Source organism: Triticum dicoccoides, chromosome 2B (assembly GCF_002162155.2).
Source record: "Triticum dicoccoides isolate Atlit2015 ecotype Zavitan chromosome 2B, WEW_v2.0, whole genome shotgun sequence".
In the NCBI taxonomy this organism is placed as follows: Eukaryota; Viridiplantae; Streptophyta; class Magnoliopsida; order Poales; family Poaceae; genus Triticum; species Triticum dicoccoides.
Genome location: NC_041383.1, coordinates 189,464,390 through 189,484,712, shown reverse-complemented (window position 1 = coordinate 189,484,712; position 20,323 = coordinate 189,464,390). Strand labels below are relative to the sequence as shown.

The 20,323-nt window shown below is 43.2% G+C and overlaps 1 protein-coding gene across 1 annotated transcript; it reads left to right on the top strand.

The window, feature by feature from the left end:
* The first annotated feature begins 11,990 nt into the window (after positions 1 to 11,990).
* On the top strand, positions 11,991 to 20,061 carry LOC119362984. Its single transcript, XM_037628274.1, has 10 exons — positions 11,991 to 12,318; positions 12,415 to 12,594; positions 12,699 to 12,804; positions 12,886 to 12,916; positions 13,262 to 13,295; positions 14,042 to 14,194; positions 14,892 to 16,947; positions 17,235 to 18,525; positions 19,370 to 19,453; positions 19,640 to 20,061. The coding sequence occupies exons 1-10, from the start codon at positions 12,260 to 12,262 to the stop codon at positions 19,702 to 19,704; spliced, it is 4,059 nt and encodes a 1,352-aa protein (XP_037484171.1). The 5' UTR covers positions 11,991 to 12,259; the 3' UTR covers positions 19,705 to 20,061.
* Positions 20,062 to 20,323: the final 262 nt, after the last annotated feature.

The window sequence follows — 20,323 nt, the reverse complement described above, 5'->3', positions numbered from 1 at the left end:
ACAAGGGTGCATGACCATACAAGATATTACTCTTATAAATAGAACAACCATTATTCTCTGATTTAAATGAATATCTGTCTCGCATCAAACAAGATCTAGATATAATGTTCATGCTCAATGCTGGCACCAAATAACAATTATTCAGGTCTAAAATTAATCCCGAAGGTAGATGTAGAGGTAGTGTGCCGACGGCGATCACATCGACCTTGGAACCATTTCTGACATGCATCATCGCCTCATCCTTAGCCAATCTTTGTTTAATCCGTAGCCCCTATTTCAAGTTGCAAATATGAGCAACAGAACCACTATCAAATACCCAGGCACTACTACGAGCATTAGTAAGGTACACATCAATAACATGTATATCAAATATACCTTTCACTTTGCCATCCTTCTTATCCGCCAAATACTTGGGGCAGTTCCGCTTCCAGTGACCAGTCCCTTTGTAGTAGAAGTGCTCAGTTTCAGGCTTAGGTCCAGACTTGGGTTTCTTCCCGGGAGTAGAAAGTTGCTTGCTATTCTTCTTGAAGTTCCCCTTCTTCCCTTTGCCCTTTTTCTTGAAACTAGTGGTTTTATACCATCAACGCTTGATGCTCCTTCTTGATTTCTACCTCCGCAGCCTTTAGCATTGCGAAGAGCCCGAGAATCATTTTTGTCATCCCTTGCATATTATAGTTCATCACGAAGCCTTTATAGCTTGGTGGCAGTGATTTAAGAACTCTGTCAATGACACTATCATCAGGAAGATTAACTCCCAGCTGAGTGAAGTGGTTATGGTACCCAGACATTCTGAGTATGTGTTCACTGATAGAACTATTCTCCTCCAGCTTGTAGCTATAGAACTTGTTGGAGACTTCATATCTCTCAACTCGGGCATTTGCTTGAAATATTAACTTCAACTCTTGGAACATCTCATATGCGCCATGATGTTCAAAACATCTTTGCAGTCCCGATTCTAAGCCGTAAAGCATGGCACACTGAATTATCGAGTAGTCATCAGCTTTGCTCTGCCAGACGTTCACAACGTCCGCGGTTGCGTTTGCAGCAGGCCTTGCACCTAGCGGTGCTTCTCGGATGTAATTCTTCTATGCAGCAATGAGGATAGTCCACAAGTTACGTACCCAGTCCATATAATTGCTACCATCGTCTTTCAACTTAGCTTTCTCTAGGAACGCATTAAAATTCAAAGGAACGATAGCACGGGCCATTGATCTACAACAACATAGACATGCAAAAACTACCAGGACTAAGTTCATGATAAATTAAAGTTCAATTAATAATATTACTTAAGAACTCTCACTTAGATAGACATCCCTCTAGTCATCTAAATGATCACGTGATCCAAATCAACTAAGCCATGTCTGATCATCACATGAGATGGAGTAGTTTTCAATGGTGAGCATCACTATGTTGATCATATCTACTATATGATTCATGTTCGACCTTTCGGTCTCAGTGTTCCGAGGCCATATCTCCATATGCTAGGCTCGTCAAGTTTAACCCGAGTATTCTGCATGTGCAAAACTGGCTTGCACCCGTTGTATGTGAACGTAGAGCTTATCACACCCGATCATCACGTGGTGTCTCAGCACGACGAACTATAGCAACAGTGCATACTCAGGGAGAACACTTATACCTTGAAATTTAGTAAGGGATCATCTTATAATGCTACCGCCGTACTTAGCAAAATAAGATGCATAAAATATAAACATCACACACAATCAAAATATGTGACATGATATGGCCATCATCATCTTGTGCTCATGATCTCCATCACCGAAGAGTCATGATCTCCATTGTCACCGACCTGACACGTTGATCTCCATCGTAGCATCATTGTCGTCTCGCCAACTATTGCTACTACGACTATTGCTACCGCTTAGTGATAAAGTAAAGCAATTACATGGCGATTGCATTTCATACAATAAAGCGACAACCATGTGGCTCCTACCAGTTGCCGATAACTCTGGTACAAAACATGATCATCTCATACAACAATTTATATCACATCATGTCTTGACCATATCACATCACAACAAGCCCTGTGAAAACAAGTTAGACGTCCTCTACTTTGTTGTTGCAAGTTTTACGTGGCTGCTACGGGCTTCTAGCAAGAACCGTTCTTACCTACGCATCAAAACCACAATGATTTTTCATCAAGTGTAATGTTTTAACCTTCAACATGGACCGGCCGTAGTCAAACTCGATTCAACTAAAGTTGGAGAAACAGACACCCGCCAGCCACCTATGTGCAAAAGCACGTCGGTAGAACCAGTCTCATGAGCGCGGTCATGTAATGTCAATCCGGGCCGCTTCATCCAACAATACCACCAAATCAAAGTAAGACGTTTGTGGTAAGCAGTATGACTGTTATCGCCCACAACTCTTTGTGTTCTACTCGTGCATAAAACATCTACGCATAAACCTGGCTCGAATGCCACTGTTGGGGAACGTAGTAATTCAAAAAAATTCCTACGATCATGCAAGATCTATCTAGGAGATGCATAGCAATGAGACGGGAGAGTGTGTCCACGTACCCTCGTAGACCAAAAGCGGAAGCGTTTAGTAACGCGGTTGATGTAGTCGAACGTCTTCACGATCCAACCGATCCAAGTACCGAACGTACGACACCTTCGTGTTCAGCACATGTTCAGCACGATGAGGTCCCTCGAGCTCTTGATTGAGTTGAGGACAAGGGAGAGTTCCGTCAGCACGACGGCATGGCAACGGTGTTGATGATGTTACCAGCGCAGGGCTTCGCCTAAGCACTACGATGATATGACCGAGGTGTTGAACTGTGGGGGGGGGGGGCACCGCACACGGCTAAGAGAACAATTGTTGTGCTTTGGGGTGCCCCCTGCCCCTGTATATAAAGGAGGGAGGAGGAGGAGGCCGACCTAGGAGGGGCATGCCTATAGGGGGAGTCCAACTAGGATTCCCAATCCTAGTTGGAGTCCCCTTCCGTTTCCAAGAGGGGGAGAGAGAGAAACAGGTGGAGAGGGAGAAGGAAAGAGGGGGGGCGCCCCTCCTAGTCCAATTCAGACTAGCCAAGGGGGGCACCCTGTGGCCCTCCTATCCCTTTCCACTAAAGCCCAATAAGGCCCATTAATCCCCCGGGAGGTTCCGGTAACCTCCCGGTACTCCAAAAAATGCCCGAACCTTTCCGAAACCTTTCCGCTGTCCGAAAATAGCCTTCCAATATATCAATCTTTATGTATCGACCATTTCAAGACTCCTCATCACGTCCATGATGTCATCCGAGACTCCGAACAAACTTCGGTCATCAAAAACACATAACTCATAATGCAAATCGTCATTGAACGTTAAGCGTGCGGACCCTACGGGTTCGAGAACTATGTAGACATGATCAAGACACATCTCCGATCAATAACCAATAGCGGAACCTGGATGCTCATATTGGCTTCTACATATTCTAAGAAGATCTTTATCGGTCAAACCGCATAACAACATACGTTGTTCCCTTTGTCATCTTTATGTTACTTGCCCGAGAATCGATCATCGGAATCATTATACCTAGTCCAATCTCGTTACCCGGCAAGTCTCTTTACTCGTTCTGTAATGCTTCATCCTGCAACTAACTCATTAGTCACATTGCTTGCAAGGATTATAGTGATGAGCATTACCGAGAGGGCCCAGAGACACCTCTCTGACACACAGAGTGACAAATCCTATTCTAGATCTATGCCAACCCAACAAACACCTTCAGAGACACCTGTAGAGCATCTTTATAATCACCCAGTTACGTTGTGACGTTTGATAGCACACAAGGTGTTCCTCCGGTATTCGGGAGTTGCATAATCTCATAGTCTGAGGAACATGTATAAGTCATGAAGAAAGCAGTAGCAATGAAACTGTAACGATCATATGCTAAGCTAACGGATGGGTCTTGTCCATCACATCATTCTCCTACTGATGTGATCCCGTTCATCAAATGACAACATATGTTTATGGTTAGGAAACATAACCATATTTTATTAACGAGCTAGTCAAGTAGAGGCATACTAGGGACACTAGTAGAATGCATGTGCATTGCCACGGGCTTTTGAAACATTTTACTGAAGATATGTAAACATAATGCATGTTAATTTTCTCATGTAGATAAAAGATAGCACGACACAATTGGGTAATAATTGAAGTCCACTTTATTTGCAATGTAAATTGATTAAAAAGGTAATTTGTTGATGTATAAATATAATACAATTATCTAACCAAAAATGTGTTACAAATTAAAATCTACTTGATGCGCTTATGAAATTCTCGCACAATATCAGAAATGTTGTCTATCCAATTTTTTTAGCTTACCTGCCCAGCCTTATCCTGACCTCAGCCACTCTCTCACCGCACCCACACCTCTCACTCTTTCACCCATGCACCCCTCACTCTCTGTCTTCTTGTGTTGACAGTACATAAACGATGAAAGTGACCGTCATGAACTACATTCTTCCTCATCTCTCAATCCAAATAGATTTTCCTAACATAGTTTCACCAATTTCTTCTATTTATGCGATGAAATGTTGTAAAGAAATGTTGTAACATTTTGTGTCGGATACCCCTCTAAACACTACAACCTCCGCCACCTAAGATGTCTTGTACCCCGCGCGCCTTCAAATCCGTTAATCCCCTGCCCCTTCTCAGCCAGGGACGACCCACCTCCAGTTCTTCTTCTTCCTCATGTCACCACTATGTTTTTATTCGAACACTCTGTCGACCCGCCCACCTCTCCCTGCCTAACCACCTGCCACCCTACAACCATCGAGTGTTGCCGCACATCGCCCCTTGCTTGAGTCACCACCTCCGTCGACGCTAGCCATCCCTCTAAAACCTACCACCATATTTGGTGCCCACGATCTCCCGCACCTCGCATTTGAGACCATTAACCTCTTGTCTTTCCTCCACCGCCAACACCCCCTCGTATTTGAGACTGTTAACCTCTTGTCTTTCCTCCACCGCCAACACCCCCTGGTGCGACTACTATTCTTATTCCTCCCTCCGCCTACCTTTTCTTTGCCCACTCTATTGACCCGCCTACCTATACCTACGGAACCTCCCCACTGCCATCCACTAATAGCAAGTGTTGTCACACACTACCTCATCGCACCCTACCCGAGTCATCACCTCCGCCGCCGACCAACCCTCTAAATCATGCCATTCTCGAGCGCCGATGACCTTCGACACCACAATCTCAATGGTTGGCCATATATGAAGAAAAAAGAAGGATCGAGATGGTTCTTTGAAGAAGTCATACCATGTATTGATGCACATCATGTTCATCGATGATAGGCATACTCTCTTCTCTCGCCTTCATTATCATCTAATTATTGTCAGCCAGTAATTATTGTCAATGCGAATAAAATCCTTATAAGCAACTAAAAAAGTACTAGTGCTTAATCTTCTAATTAGACCAGTTATTTCTGTCAATGAGAATAGAATTATTATCAACAGTAAAAGGAGTTGCCACATAATATTGCTTCAGCATTGGTCACACAATTTCAGAGTTCAGAAACTGCTTTCAGAAATGAGTTCAGACTGGCCTTGAACTTGGCATGAATAAACTATAAAAAGAATACAATGTAAATTAGCTAGTTCACTTGTTGGAGGAGTGGTTCTACTTCATGGCGTACAACGCCTCCACCTTCGTCACTTTGAGCTGAAGAGTGGAGAACCTCTTAGTCATCTTGTTTATGTTAGTACGTACATGTCCTCCATGCATGAGGCTGAACTGGGTCTAGGCGTTAGCCACCTTCCCGTTGATCTCCACGTACCGGCGCTACAACTCCAGCCGCAGTGACGGCCGGATGAACCCCCATCCAGAGACACTCTACACAACATCTTCCACCAGCCTCTCTACCTCCAGGAACCACTTCGTCAATGGACATCATTGATGCAAAATCCTGAGCAGAACCATTGACACAGAATTAGGAGCCATTGGCTGCTGAACAAGATCAAGATTGCCATGGTGTTCAAACCTTTATACATCCCATAGATAGACATGTCATGTAGGCATATGTTACCTTTGCTCCATGTGGAAAACTCGTGACAAACCATGTGGAGTATTTCATCTATGAAACCAATTAAAAAATCATGGTTAAAAAATGAAGAAGATTATAAATGGCTAATGCAGTTGTGTTAAAATATGATAAGTCAAGGGAGTCACCATTGTGTCGCAACCTGAAGCATTCCATCAGAGATGATCCATGCACCTGCTAATATTTGAAAAGAGCAGAACATCACTCAAGCAAGGAGATAAATGGTACTCAGAAATTGAACAAACGAAAAAAATGATCACTGAAATAACAAAATGAAATATGATACCTATCATTTTTGATACTGGGAAGCTACAAAATAGAAAACTACATTTAGATGGGAACAATCAAATATCCTAAACCGTGGAAATATTATAGCTATGGTTTCCTATTTTTTTCTCTTCATGTCATTATGAACTCTTGTAACTCTCCTATCTATTGTACTCAGTTGCTTCCAGGTTTGTTGTGAATTCCAAGTTGAAACTGTGTTATCTTCTCCAATAGCTTCTCCATGGTTTCGTACCCCCATGATGACCAGAAAATTGTAAGGAAGCTATACTAACTTATCAGCGATGATGGTAGAATGATTAGGAAGATTGTTAAGCGTGTGGCACCTGGAACCGATAAGAATGCTTCGGATCGTCGAGTCATCTCTGAATTTCCTCTCGTTCATGTCAGATGCAACCTTTACTTCTCCCACATTCGCACCTTATGTCTGTTAGTACAAGTTAAAGTGAAACTCAATCCCTCTACCCCAAAAATTGCATAGCCAACATTTCAAGACGATGAAGTAAATATAAATGTTTGGTTACAGAGTTCAAATCCAGCAGGGGTAACCTCATCTTCCATGTGACTTTTCAGGCATAAGCCTATATTCATATCACAAAGCAAATGAAGCCTTGACCAAATTCAAGGAAACTAGTATCTGTTATTTCCTTGCATGAAAATTGCCAGAACTTGTAGGCCTAGAGACAACAACGTACACCATGACCAGTTCATTCAGAGTTCAATTACAATATGAATGAGTACATGCCTGAATTCCAAACACCAAAACACAACATGTGAGTAAAACAGGTAGTATATTTCTGACTACACATACACAACGCTAAGATGTACACTACCCAGATAAATATCTAAAGCATCAAAATTGCGTACCTCGACAAGCTTGAGAGCCGGAATCACTCTGCAAAGAAAACCCCAAATGAGAAAAAACTACTTAGTGCAAGTTAGTCAGGCAGGGCACATGCGCAAGAAGCGAGTAGAACTCGTGCAAAAGAAGTTGTATAAGGACGTACGTACCCGATGACACGACGGCCGCCGTCGAGCACATGTAGCAGTTGAACGTCCGCCGCAACACGTGATCGTCCGCACACATCTCCTCAAATACGAGGGCAGCGGGCGACGGGTGGAGACGGGAGACGATCGAGAGGAGCGGTGGTTCGGGGTGTTTTTTTGGGTGCGTGCGTGGGGGTGGGGGAGGGAACGAAAAAACCCGGACGAAAGTGATAGGATGACAAAAAAACATGGAGACTATTCTATCAACTGAGACATTAGGAGTAGAGATTAATTATGATATAATAACTCACCCACAAATTTCAGCAAGGCTGTTGGTGAGTTCATGGACATATGAGTAATATGAATACAGCCTAGAAGCCAAAACATCAACAATCCTCCTGTTGAGATTCTTCAAACGAGTAATGCTAGCGTTTGCACATGCTTTAACATGAAGAGAACATCAAATTGGTATGTTTCACTAATGATGACACAGTGGAGGAAATTCTTGGACGTACCTCATCATATTTCTTGTGATCTGTAAGGAAAATCAACACAAGCAGGTAGCAGTATATTTCAATCTCCGGGAGTCCATGCTTGATTGAAACTTGAGCCGCTAGAGCTGCAGCATCAACATTCATCTCACTACCATCTTCATACAAGAGGTAACGCCGTATGAATATCGATCACCTCTGAGCAAGATAATACTCCAGTTTCAAAATATTGACGTGTACAGAATTAAACAGAAGCAAGTTCTAATCCCGTACGCACCCAAGCATGAGATTGCCAATTACCAATTAAGCATCAGAACATAAGGAACCTGGTTCGACATAAAGTTCAATAGTGAAACTCAATTGCAAAATATGGAATTACTCTAGGCTCGTACTGCATCACCATACGATAGCAGTTGCTTTGTGGTTGCAGCAATGATCTAGATTATGAATTCTAATAAGCCAGGTAATCCAGAACGATCTAAAGTCATACATAACACGAGATACCCAAGACTGTCAATTACCAATTAATCGTCAAAACAGAAGGAACCTGCTTTGTCGCGAACTTCAACAGTGGAACTGAATTAGAAAATCTAAAGGCTCGCATTGCATCACCACATAGGGTTACTCTACTACAATGGCCTAGATTATGAGTTCCCATTTACTTCTAAAAGGCCTATAAATCCAGAACGATGCACCATGTCAATCGGCAGCCAAGACACATGTAACACATGTAGATTAACAAACATAGCATTAGATGCTCATGTCCTTGACGTTGTCATCAGAGTCAGGCATAATTGCGTGTTTATTACAAATCACGAGAGCTCTAAAGTTGTTGGTAGAAAAAAATACCTTGGGGAGGAGCGGGGAGAGGCGGGTGAAGGCCTCGGAGGAAGGGGGCAGCGCGAAGGCAAGGAAGGCCACGACGTCGGGGGCGGCGATGCAGCGGCGGGGGGCGACGGTGAGGCGGACGGCGCGGGAGATCAGGCGGACCTCCTTGGTCAGCGACCCTGCCTCGACCATGGATGCGATCTCCTTCAGATCTGCAGGCATGGCGAGGCAAACACACGTGAGCTACCGCCCGCTGAGCGCCCACGACGCCGGAAGCTGAGCTAGGATTTTGGGGGATGGGGGGGCTGGGGGGCGAGAGGGACGGGCTACTCATGCTACAGGGTGGAGAGAGCGGGCGCGGGCGTGGGCGCATCGGTGGCCAAAGGAGCGGCGGCAAGGGCGACCTGGGCGGAGTCGTTCATCTCGATGTCCTCCGGCATCGCGTCGTCGGCGACGAGGTCGAGGTGGGGAAAGGGGCAGTGCATGCGGCGCAAGAGGGGTAAAATTAGTAGTAGCAGATCGATGAATATGAGTGTTTTCTCCAATGAATAGGTGACCAACTCGAGGGCTTTTTTATTCCAAACTAATCTTTACCTACTCCTTTACGGAAGAAAACAGGTATAATTGGATAAAATAAATGCGTGGAAGGAAAAATCATTCAGGGCGGAAAAGGAGGGTGGATACGAACAAAAGGCGTAGGAAGGAGTAGAAAGAAGATTAGTAAATTGGATTTGTTTTCTTAAAGTCCGTTATTTGTTTTCTTAAAATTCATTATTTGTTTCCTAAAGCAAAATTGCATTGATGAGATGGATCGGTTGATTGGGTAAGTTAGGAAAGTAAGATCTGTGACTTTTTGTACGGTAGGAAAGTGTTTGTTTATAAGGAAATAGTGAAGAAAAAATAAATCGGTGGCGTGGTGGGAGCGGAGATGAAAAAACAGCGAAAAAACCCGGTTGAAAGTGGTGGGACGAAAATAAACCGTGGATACTATTCAACCAACTCAGACATTAGGAGTAGAGACTATATTTTGTCTATGTATTCATACATATACTAAGTTTCCGGTTAATACAATTCTAGCATAAATAATAAACATTTATCATGATATAAGGAAATATAAATAACAACTTTATTATTGCCTCTAGGGCATATTTCCTTCACTGCGCACTGTCGTTGGAGGAGGAGGGAGATGGACGCCGCTGCCCCCACGCGTTACCGCCGGTCGAGGACTGCGCCGCCACGGCCGCCTCACCACAGGGGCTTCGCCCCGCGGCGTCCTCAACGACGGCGGCGGTAGTGGGAGGCGATGGAGGGGGAGGGCTGAGGGCGATGTGGACGGTGACTCCCCGGGGGCGGCGCGGCGCCGCCGCCTCGGAGGAGAGAGGTCGGAGGAGAGAACGAGATCTGTGCCTCACGTCACATCATAGTGACTTGTTGGCGCTGAAAGATATGTTAGTAGCGATTATTTCCAGTTGTTGCACCAAGATTGGTGGTTGGGATTACAAATTGACAAAGGAAGTGATACCATCTCATTGAAAAATTGGGCCATCTTGTATCTATTAAACATGAAAATATGTCTATGATATATCTAATGATGCATATTTAAATGTTTATATGTAGATAATTTGCTCTACTGTTGACCCCTGGAAAAACATAGTTACTTATATTTTTTTGAACACATAATTACTTATACTTAAAGCATACCCGGGCTTTTGGTGAGTGCTCGCGAGGTGAGAGAAACAAAGCGTACATTTTTCTTCTGAGTGTTTCGAAAAAGTCTCGGCCAACTTGATACTATCCTTCGTGATATACTCTGGTCTTGCTAATGCATAAAGTCGGATGCTTATTGTTGTAGACAAGGCACTGCTTGCAAATCTATCAATTCTCGAGTTGTTTTCATCGCAAAATGGTGAATTGCAACACGTTGAGTTGGTATTACCTCGATTTGATAATCTCCTGCTCATATCTTTGTTATTTGAGATACCGTACAGTTTGCATGTGATTTTCTTTTCTTGGCCCACTCATTTTTCAGTAGCAAGGAAGATGTCGGTGAACATTTAGACCTAGAGTAGATCGTTTTCACATCTAGTTTGGGCTAAAATAATGCTTGAAAGATCAGCTTAGGTAAAATGATGAGAAGATATAAAAGGAAAATCGGGAGCTGGTTCTTCCTCATTTATTTGTATCAGCTATGCATGCATGACTATAATAATGCCGTGCTATAACTAGACAGACGCCATCTGAGAGCTGCATAAATTAATGATAAATCCTTTCTATATATATAAAGAGATGTCCTTGTCGAGCTCTTGACCTCTCGAGGCTCCCTGATCCTATAGAACGAATAGACTAGAAATATCGAGGCGCTTAACCACTGTTCACTGTGCCGAACCAATAATACCCCTTGCGAGTCGCGCCCTAGGCATAGCATGGGCGTTCAAAAAGTGAACTCCAACCCGTGCATCAACGCGCAATGCGTAATGCAGCAACTAATCAAAAATCAAGATATGTAAACGTAAACCAAACTACTTGTAATCAACGCGAAATGCGTAATGCAGCAACTAATCACAAATCAAGATACGTAAACCTAAACCAAACTAATATATCAACGCCAAAATGCGTAATGCAGCAATTAATCAGAAAATCAAGATATGTAAACGTAGACCAAACTTATGTAGCAAATCTTTCATTGCCCTTGCTGCAACCAAACGATTTCATCATGGCTGGCTACATCGCAGTACTAGTTTTCATGCAAAAAAGAATATAAAAAAAACAACATGACCATATCGTACTACTGACTCGCTGACCCGAAAGATATTGGTAGGAAATAACGTTTATTTCCAGTTGCCGCGCGAAGATTGGTGGTGATTGGGATTGCAAATTGACAAAACAGGAAAAAATGGTACTTGCAGTACATTTTCAATAATTATGATAAAAGCAACACACCCACCATCATCCTGTCAGCAGCAATGAGAGTGATCCTTTTCGAAAAATCCCTCCTCCAAAATTCAAAAACAGAGCGACTCCCCCAGTTTCGTTTTCTGTTGAGGGGCAAATCGGTCAGATCCACACCAACAGTCCACTCAAAGCCGTTGTTATCCCGAAAAGCCAGCCAGCGCCGCATAATAAAGCAAAAAAAAAGGATAATAGAAAAAGGAAAATGAAAACAAAAGCAACAATCTCTCGTAATCTCTCTTAATCACGCCTAAGCTCCGCCAAAACTCCGGATTAAGACCGGTAATCTCCCCCAAACGCCCCCGGAAGTTTCCGGTTTCACCTTCGTCCGTTTTTCCTCCCGCATTTCTCACGGAGAGAGAGAGAGAGAGGGCAGTACCAGTCTCCAGCTCCACCAAACCAGCAGAGCTCTCTCTCTAGTCCTCTGCCCCTCCACTCCGCTCTCCCTCCCCCACAGCGCAGTAGGGCGCACGTTATCGGATTCGGCAGCGCGCGGCCGAGATCCGGGCCGCCGCCGCCGCCGCACGATCTCGTCGCCGCGGGAGCTGCATTGCGCGGCTCGCCGTCTCCCCCGGCGTTTACCGGGGGCGGCCCCGTCGGAGGCGGAGGGGCGTGGGGCGGGTCTCGTCCGCGATCCACCAGATCCGACCTCTCGCCGGCCGCAGCGGCGCCATGGAGCCCGACGCGCCGCTCGACTACGCGCTCTTCCAGCTCTCGCCCCGCCGCTCCAGGTGAGGAAGCGGGACACCAGGAAGGGGATGTCTCGGCCTTTCGTTGCGGCTCGCGTGGGCTGAGGGTGACTGGCTGACTTTTGAGTGTCTGCGCAGGTGCGAGCTCGTGGTGTCCGGCAGTGGGCGAACGGAGAAGATCGCGTCGGGGTCGGTGAAGCCGTTCGTGACCCACCTGCGCGCCGCGGAGGAGCAGGCGGCGGCCCAACCGCCGCAGCCGGCCATCCGGCTGCAGCTGGACCGGCGCGCCGCGTGGTTCAGCAAGGGCACCCTCGAGAGGTTTGCTGATATGGCTTATGCGGCGGTGCTCGGGTCGGTGGTCTGTCGATTGTCGAAGAGATTGGATTCTGATAGGTGCTTGCTTGGTTCCTTTGTGCTTGAAGGTTCGTGCGCTTCGTGAGCACGCCCGAGGTGCTGGAGATGGCGAATACATTTGATGCAGAAATGTCGCAGCTAGAAGGGGCTAGGAAGATTTACGCGGCACAGGGAGTAAGTATCAACTATCAAGCAGTTCTTTCAGCATGTTATATAGTCTTATCATTCGTCTAAAATTGGCAATTCTTTATGCAGACTGCTGTAGGTGCTACTCCGGGTGCAGCTGGTATGCCCTAATGTCTTGTGTCTTTTCATACCTCATACAGTTCATTAACACTCGTTCATCATGGGAAACCGAGTCCATCTTAACTGGAGTTACTCAATGGGAGCTGATAAAATCCAGGAGCAAGAGATCGCTCTCTTGTTGAATTGGCTTGCATTAAGAATTTAGGGACCATTGATTAATGCTAGATACATTGATGCCACTATATCTATATTATTCATCACATATTAACATGAACCTCCATTAATAAGGTAACACATTAGATAAATGTGGCATTATTATAGTCATGTATGGCTGTATGCGATGCTTCTGGATATAATTTATGTAAACTCTTTTTGTGCTTGTCAGCTGAAGCCTCAGCAGCAGCTGCAGACATTACAAAGTAAGCCCACCTCTTATTTCAATTGCATCTCATTTACCTCCTTTGCCAGATAAAATTGGTTCTATTCACGATTAGTTTGTAGTTTGTACTTTGTTGAGTAGATCAATATAGAGATGAAACATGTCAACTTAGTCTTTTGCCAAGTCTTGCACATGTTGTGGTTTATACTCCATATAATTATTGTGGAATTGATGTTCCCATCATGTTAGCTGCTTTATATACCTCTAGCAAAAATTCTGAGTGCAGATGTTTGTAGCCTGTGGACGATAATACCGTATGAAGTTAATTCCTTTATCCTGGATGTTTAATTCTATATTTATTCCGTGATTACAGCTCATGCACTTTCCGTGGTTATATTTCCGCCTTCCTTTTTTGGGAGCTTTGAGTGAAACAAACTGCCTCTCCTTTAATTGGTCTATGGTGCTTATGTAAGGATTACTTGTTATTAGTTTGACGAAATGTTATTGACTGGAAGACCATGGATATCATTTTTTTCTTACACTTTTGTTTATTTATATATTATATACAAGACTCAATCTACTTCTTACTAAATTAGAATGATTGATATGCATTCATGTGGCATTGCAATGTGGTATGAGTTTTTGATAGATAAGACATCTTACTTGAACATAATTGTTGTCCATAGACTGTGTTGTGATATCAAGTAATTTACAGTTTCACCCTTTTAATGCAAGCTGAAATATCTTAACCATCCATAATTTATGCCCTGGTTAATTTTTGTGCAGGAAGGAGCTTCTTAGAGCAATCGATGTCCGTTTAAGTGCACTTAAACAAGACCTTGTAACGTCTTGTGCCCGGGCATCGTCCGCAGGGTTCAACCATGACAGTGTCTCTGAGCTTCTCCATTTTGCGGACCACTTTGGTGCCAGCAGGCTGAGGTATGATTGAAGCTTGTCAAGCCCATAATTCAGTTATAAACTTATAATCATATATGCGCACGGGTATTACTTGAAAGTTTTGGTGGTGAGCGTTATGTAGTCCAAAATTACAGCTAACAGCTTATCCAGTAAGCATATCCCATTAAGGCACAATCCATTAGCCACAAAGCTATTTTGGTATATCCAAAAGTTGATCTACAGATCTAGCACAAGTGAGTCCCCATCAGCAGTAGACTAATGTGCTCAAGTAGATCTAATTGAGGATATAAAATAACAGGCAGCTGTAAAGAGAAAGTTTATCATCTTTTTTATCAAATGCCATTATAATACACGTCAACTTAGTTTTATGTTGATTAATATGGCATAATTAACAAATTGAGATGCTAGATGGTGGAAGCTGTAAACTTAGAAACTTTAGAACTCAAGTTTAGGAAATAATTCAAGCACCCTAAAGTTATCATTCTGGAAATTGGGAAAAGTTTGCAGAGAAGGTTCTTTAGGAATTAGGAGGGTGGGTCATGTTTAATTCGAGCATGATGAGAAGTTCAGCTTTACAATTCATTCTCTGCATGATATAGCATTGTGCATTGAGATATGGTATCTTCTGTCACGGTCGTTGTTTTATTATGGTCCTTTGTTGCCTTTCTTGATGAATGATGTTTAGATACATATGACAACTTGAACTTCTTATATCCAGCGAAGCATGCAACAAATACATGTCACTTTGCCAGCGTCGTCCAGACATCAATCCTCAGCATTCACCCCCAGCACCTTCATCACACTGGAAGAGCTTCGAAGATGGGGATCTTCGTGACTCCTGCAGTTCAGACATGTCTATAGATGAGCCACAGGCTGATCATGGTGGATCCAGCAATAGATCTACAAGTTGTGGTAGTGTCCCTTATATCGATAGATTAGGCAACAGCCAACATTCAGTTGATGTTCCATCAGGATCGAGCGCTGAACAGCAATCCAAGCCAACCATCCAGCAGACAGTAGATAAACAAGAAAACGAAACTGATGCTCCTCCTGCTCCTGCTAAAGAGCTTTCGAGGCGTTTGAGTGTGCAAGATAGAATAAGCATGTTTGAGAATAAGCAAAAGGAGCAAACTTCAACTTCTGGTAACAGCAACTCTGCAGGTACTGCTAAGGTGGTTCCAGTGAAAGGTGAGCACCGCAGGGTGCCTTCTGTTGCGTCCATGGACAAGTTGGTAAGGAGGTGGAGCAGTGTCAGTGACATGAGCATTGATCTGGGTAACAATGATAACAGTGGCTGTAATGACAAAAGTGAAAATGGAACTCCAGCTGGGACACCAACATCTGCCTATCTGGAGGCCAGTTCAAAAGTAAGAGCTGATAAGGATGCTAGTGCGGTGAAGAATCCAGACACATCTCAATCTTGGTCACGTCAAAAGGATGGTGACGAGTCCAAGGATTCTACCACTACAAATGCTTCTTCATCCTCAACCTTTAATACTACATCTCCACCCTCATTATCAGCCATTGTTACCGAGGCTCCTGAAAAGCAGACTGGGTCTTGTTCGGTAGATGACATGGCTATAGCCTCTAGTACTGAGAGTGAGTTATCCTTTGACAAGGAGCAGGGAGTTAACCAAGGACAAGGTGACACAAGGTTGTCAGAGCATGTTGCTTCAAATGTTTCCACTCAAAACCGACAAAAAACATCTTCAAGGCCAGCTGCGGAAGCTTTCCCGAAACATTATGGTAGTTTAACTAGTCCATCGTCAGAGGATCATGTCCAGATAGATAAGGAAATAACTCCTGTTGCTCATGAAGTACCAGTTGCAAGTGAACAGATTGGACGTAAAGATAGTAGAGGTTCTCGCCTTCGTTCAAAAGAGATGCATGCTGGAGCAGACGCGGTTGTGAAGAAGGATCGATCCTTTCGATCAGTTGGGAAAGTGTCAAGTGGTGTCGATCTCAAATCAAAAGCCACATCCAATTCCCGCACTAATGTTAGGGGTTCATCTGGTAGGGACGAAGCTGGCTCTACAGAATCTGAAGTTCATGATGCTAGCTCGCGGCGGAAAAGTCTACCACGGAAGGTAGAGGATGTGCGGAGAAAGGTTGCTGTTGGGTCTGAAATACTGCCTCAATCGGATTATTCTAGTCGCCAGGGATCAAATTTGAGCAGACAATCATCTAATGCTGAGCAGGAATTGAGTTTGCTGGGAGGTAAAGTTAAACCAGTAAATGATGCAAATGCTATTCCCTTGGAGCAGACTAGGGCGACGAAACTGGCGAAGGGGAATCAAGATCGGCATGATGAACTGCAAATGAAGGCCAATGAGTTGGAGAAACTATTTGCTGCACACAAGCTAACCACTTCCAGGAGAGGAAAGTCTACAGATGCACAGGTTGATGACACACCTAGGTTAAGTGAGGTAAAGCCTACACAGGTTCTTCCAGAGAAGATTTGTATGAAGCAAACTGTGATGGAGAGTAACAACTTTGATGCCAATGAGCTTCTGAAGATAGTGGACAACGAAGGGTATAACAACAGCACACCAGAAAAACTTGGGATGCTTAGCCTAGAAGAGTCACGGGGAAAATTTTATGATCAATATATGCAGAAGAGGGATGCAAAACTAAAGGAGGATTGGAAGCTGCAGAAAGAAGAGAAGGAAGCAATATTAAAGGCAATGCATGAAAGTCTAGAAAGGAGCAAGGCTGAGATGCGGGCCAAATTCTCTCGATCTGCTTTACAATCAGTTTCACGAAATAAGGATCAGGTATTGGATTCTACATGGATTAGTGCTGTACTTCTTCAACAGAAAATAGTAATTAAGAAATTCTGTTATTTTGTAATGCTAGCGTATACCCCAAATGCTGTACTCTGTTTTTTTTTTCTACTAAAGGTAAAAGGCTAGTTTAGTTTTTCTGCGAAGTACTGAAAGTATGTTTTTCAGCAAGTATAGATGTAGAATGAATGCTGCAATCATTTGACATATTGCAACTTGCAATGATGCGCACTTGTGGATTTTGCTTGTTAATAATTTGTTATATTTGCCTTTTCCAGGGGGCAGATTCTTTCCTGGTAGAAGATGAAATGAACAGTGACTACCTATCTGGTGATTGTTCTTCCAGGAGTGCTGATTCCAGGAAGCATTTTTCAAACAAAGTAGCTTACACACAAAAGAAATCCATTGATCCTGTCCATAGTCATAAACATTCGTCAAGAGCTGTAAGACCTGGTTATGCAAATCGCAGGAACCCACCAGAAAATCCTCTTGCACAGTCAGTTCCCAATTTCTCCGACTTCAGAAAGGAAAATACAAAGCCATCAGCTGGTCATAGCAGAGCTACTGCAAGGGCTCAGCCAAAAGGTTTTTCCCGTAGTAAGAGCATAATTGAAGAGTCAAAGAGTATTTTGAATCAAGATCAATCAAGGGGGTCACAGTCTATGAGAAAAGACTTAAATGCTAGTGAATTAAGGGACACTTCATCAGTGAACAGGGATATTTACAACTGTGCTCCCTCAGGAATTTCTAGTAACACCCATAAATCTGGTGTACCGAAGTCGTTTATTAGGAAAGACAATGGGACTCACCCTGTTGTCGGTATAACCGGATTTCGACAACCAATGTTTGCAAGTGTCTTACAGGATGAAGATGATGATTTTCCAGATCAGCAAGAGGATTCCCCAGATGATGCCAAAGATGAAGAATACGAAAGCATTGAAGAGAATCTCAGGGAAAGTGATTTTCCTGCTGATTCAGACAGTGAGACTCCAAAACTGAGTCAGGATTTTGGAAATTCAGACGATCCAGGATCAGAAAATGGCGATGTTTCTTTTCCACGGGAAGCATCCAGTACCAAGTTCAATGCTTTTGCAAGAAACATGCATGATTTACCTGGTGAATTACCAGCCCCCTGGAGCTCGCATCATCCACACCTATTGCCTTATGCAAATGATACCTCGGATGGTGATGCTTTTGTCGATTCACCAACCGGCAGTCCATCACCATGGAACTCTCATTCGCTGGATCAAATAACAGATGCTGATGTTTCCCGGATGAGAAAAAAGTGGGGCAGCGCTCAGATGCCTTTTGGTGGTGCCAATGCATCTCAACAGCCACGTAAAGATGTCCCAAAAGGGTTTAAGAAGCTGCTGAAATTTGGGAGGAAGAATAGGGGTGATGGTTTAGTAAATGACTGGGTTTCTGCTTCAACTGCCTCAGAATGTGACGATGATATGGAAGATGGCCGGGATCTGGCAATAGGATCCTCTGATGATTTCAGAAAGTCAAGAATGGGCTATCTTTCTTCATATGATGGTTTTGTTGAGAACGAGGTTTTGACTGAACAAGGTATTTTCTTTGTATAATCCTCTATGCATGCTATTTCAAGTATCATATCTTCGAGTATTTATTGCATCGTATGCTTTAACCCATTTGAAGTATAGTGTCATGACCTAGATTACGCTTGTCCCCCATGACAACTAGACCCACCTTTTATTGGCAACAACTCATACTTTCCAACGCTTCTTTCCATACTTAGATCAGAATAAAACCAATAGGGTAAGCCTTCATTTTAGTACAAGTGTCTTTCAGGGTCCTTCATGTTTCCAGATAAAAGCAAATGACACTTTGTGTGAAGTCAAACTATTTGTGTGCAAGTTGACTCACACTATCTTCAGCTTATTTAAGAACTCCAGATGTTGGATTCAGTATTATAACCAGATAAATTAAAGTGACGGTGCTCATATCCTCTCTTTACATGTCACATATACTAACCTTGGAATCAATTGTTTCTATCTCTTGACATGAACGTATCGTTTGCAGCACAGTTTTTTTGGTAACAAATATTAAATCCCCTCGTTCACTCACCTTTTTGCACTGATCACATTTATGTTCTCCCCAATTTCAACTCCCTATTTTCTTTATGATACTGACATATGGGATGAAGTTCTGCTTCTCAGTGACATGGGTGGACCCAAAACTAGAATCCAAAAATAGGGCCTTCCTAGATCATGTGCATGCAGTATTGAAAGAGTTGTGTATGGGAATGATACATTTACATTAGTGGATATTTGCTTAGACTTCTGACTTTTGAGTCTTAAGCTGTACGTGTCTTTCAGGCTTCAGTTTCTGTTTTATTTTGCTCTTCATTTCTTTTCTGCATATTCTGGTTACTTAAGATCTGAATTTGCAGAACAATCGCTGCGCAGCTCCATTCCAACCCCCCCTGCAAATTTTAGACTGAGGGAGGATCAACTGACTGGTAGCTCAATTAAAGGTATACAAATGTCTAGACATGTAGTATATTCTTATGTTTTTTTTGACACGTGTAGTATATTCTTATGTTAAGCTGCTCAATTTGAACATAACCCACTGTTCATCTTTATCAATAATTATTGTTTCTTGTTCTGTCATTGGTAATCTTTGCCAAAAGTCTAAAGCTATCTTCACGCCAAAATTGCAGCACCACGTTCATTCTTCTCCCTGTCGACATTCCGGAGCAAAGGAGGCGATGCTAGGCTAAGGTGACCCTCAAGCACCAGAGCTGGATTGTATAAAATTTCTTCTGGAAGTAGGTAAAGATATCAAATTTTCACGGATGGTACGCGGACACTGCTAGCTTGTCATATATAAATACATATCCTGTATCTATGGTAATTCTTATAAGCTGCAAGTTAAGCGTTTCCACTGTTGTTGTTTGCTAATTCTTTTTCCTTAAATCTTTTTTCATCTCTTGTGTAGAGTTGGACTTCTAGATTTTTTTTGCAATTTTTCCACTTGGCCCAGAGACATTGTATTATTTTTATTATTTTTGTGATATGCTTGTATCTCCCACCATTTGTTTCGTCGTTCACACACATATATCACAAATCCATTTCAAAGCTGTGTATTGTTCAGTAGATCATACCGTTTTCTGCCATATACATATGCTTTTTTACATATTGCTGGAGCATTTCTTGTACAGGCGACATGTGATGCATAATGGCCCCCCTTCTGTGTAAAGTCTTCTTATTTTCTGAACCATATCTTGTGTATTACTCCCTCCGTTCCAAATTACTTGTCTTGGATTTGTCTAGATACGGATGTATCTAGACTCATTTTAGTGCTAGATACCTCCGTATCTAGACAAATCTAAGACAAGTAATTC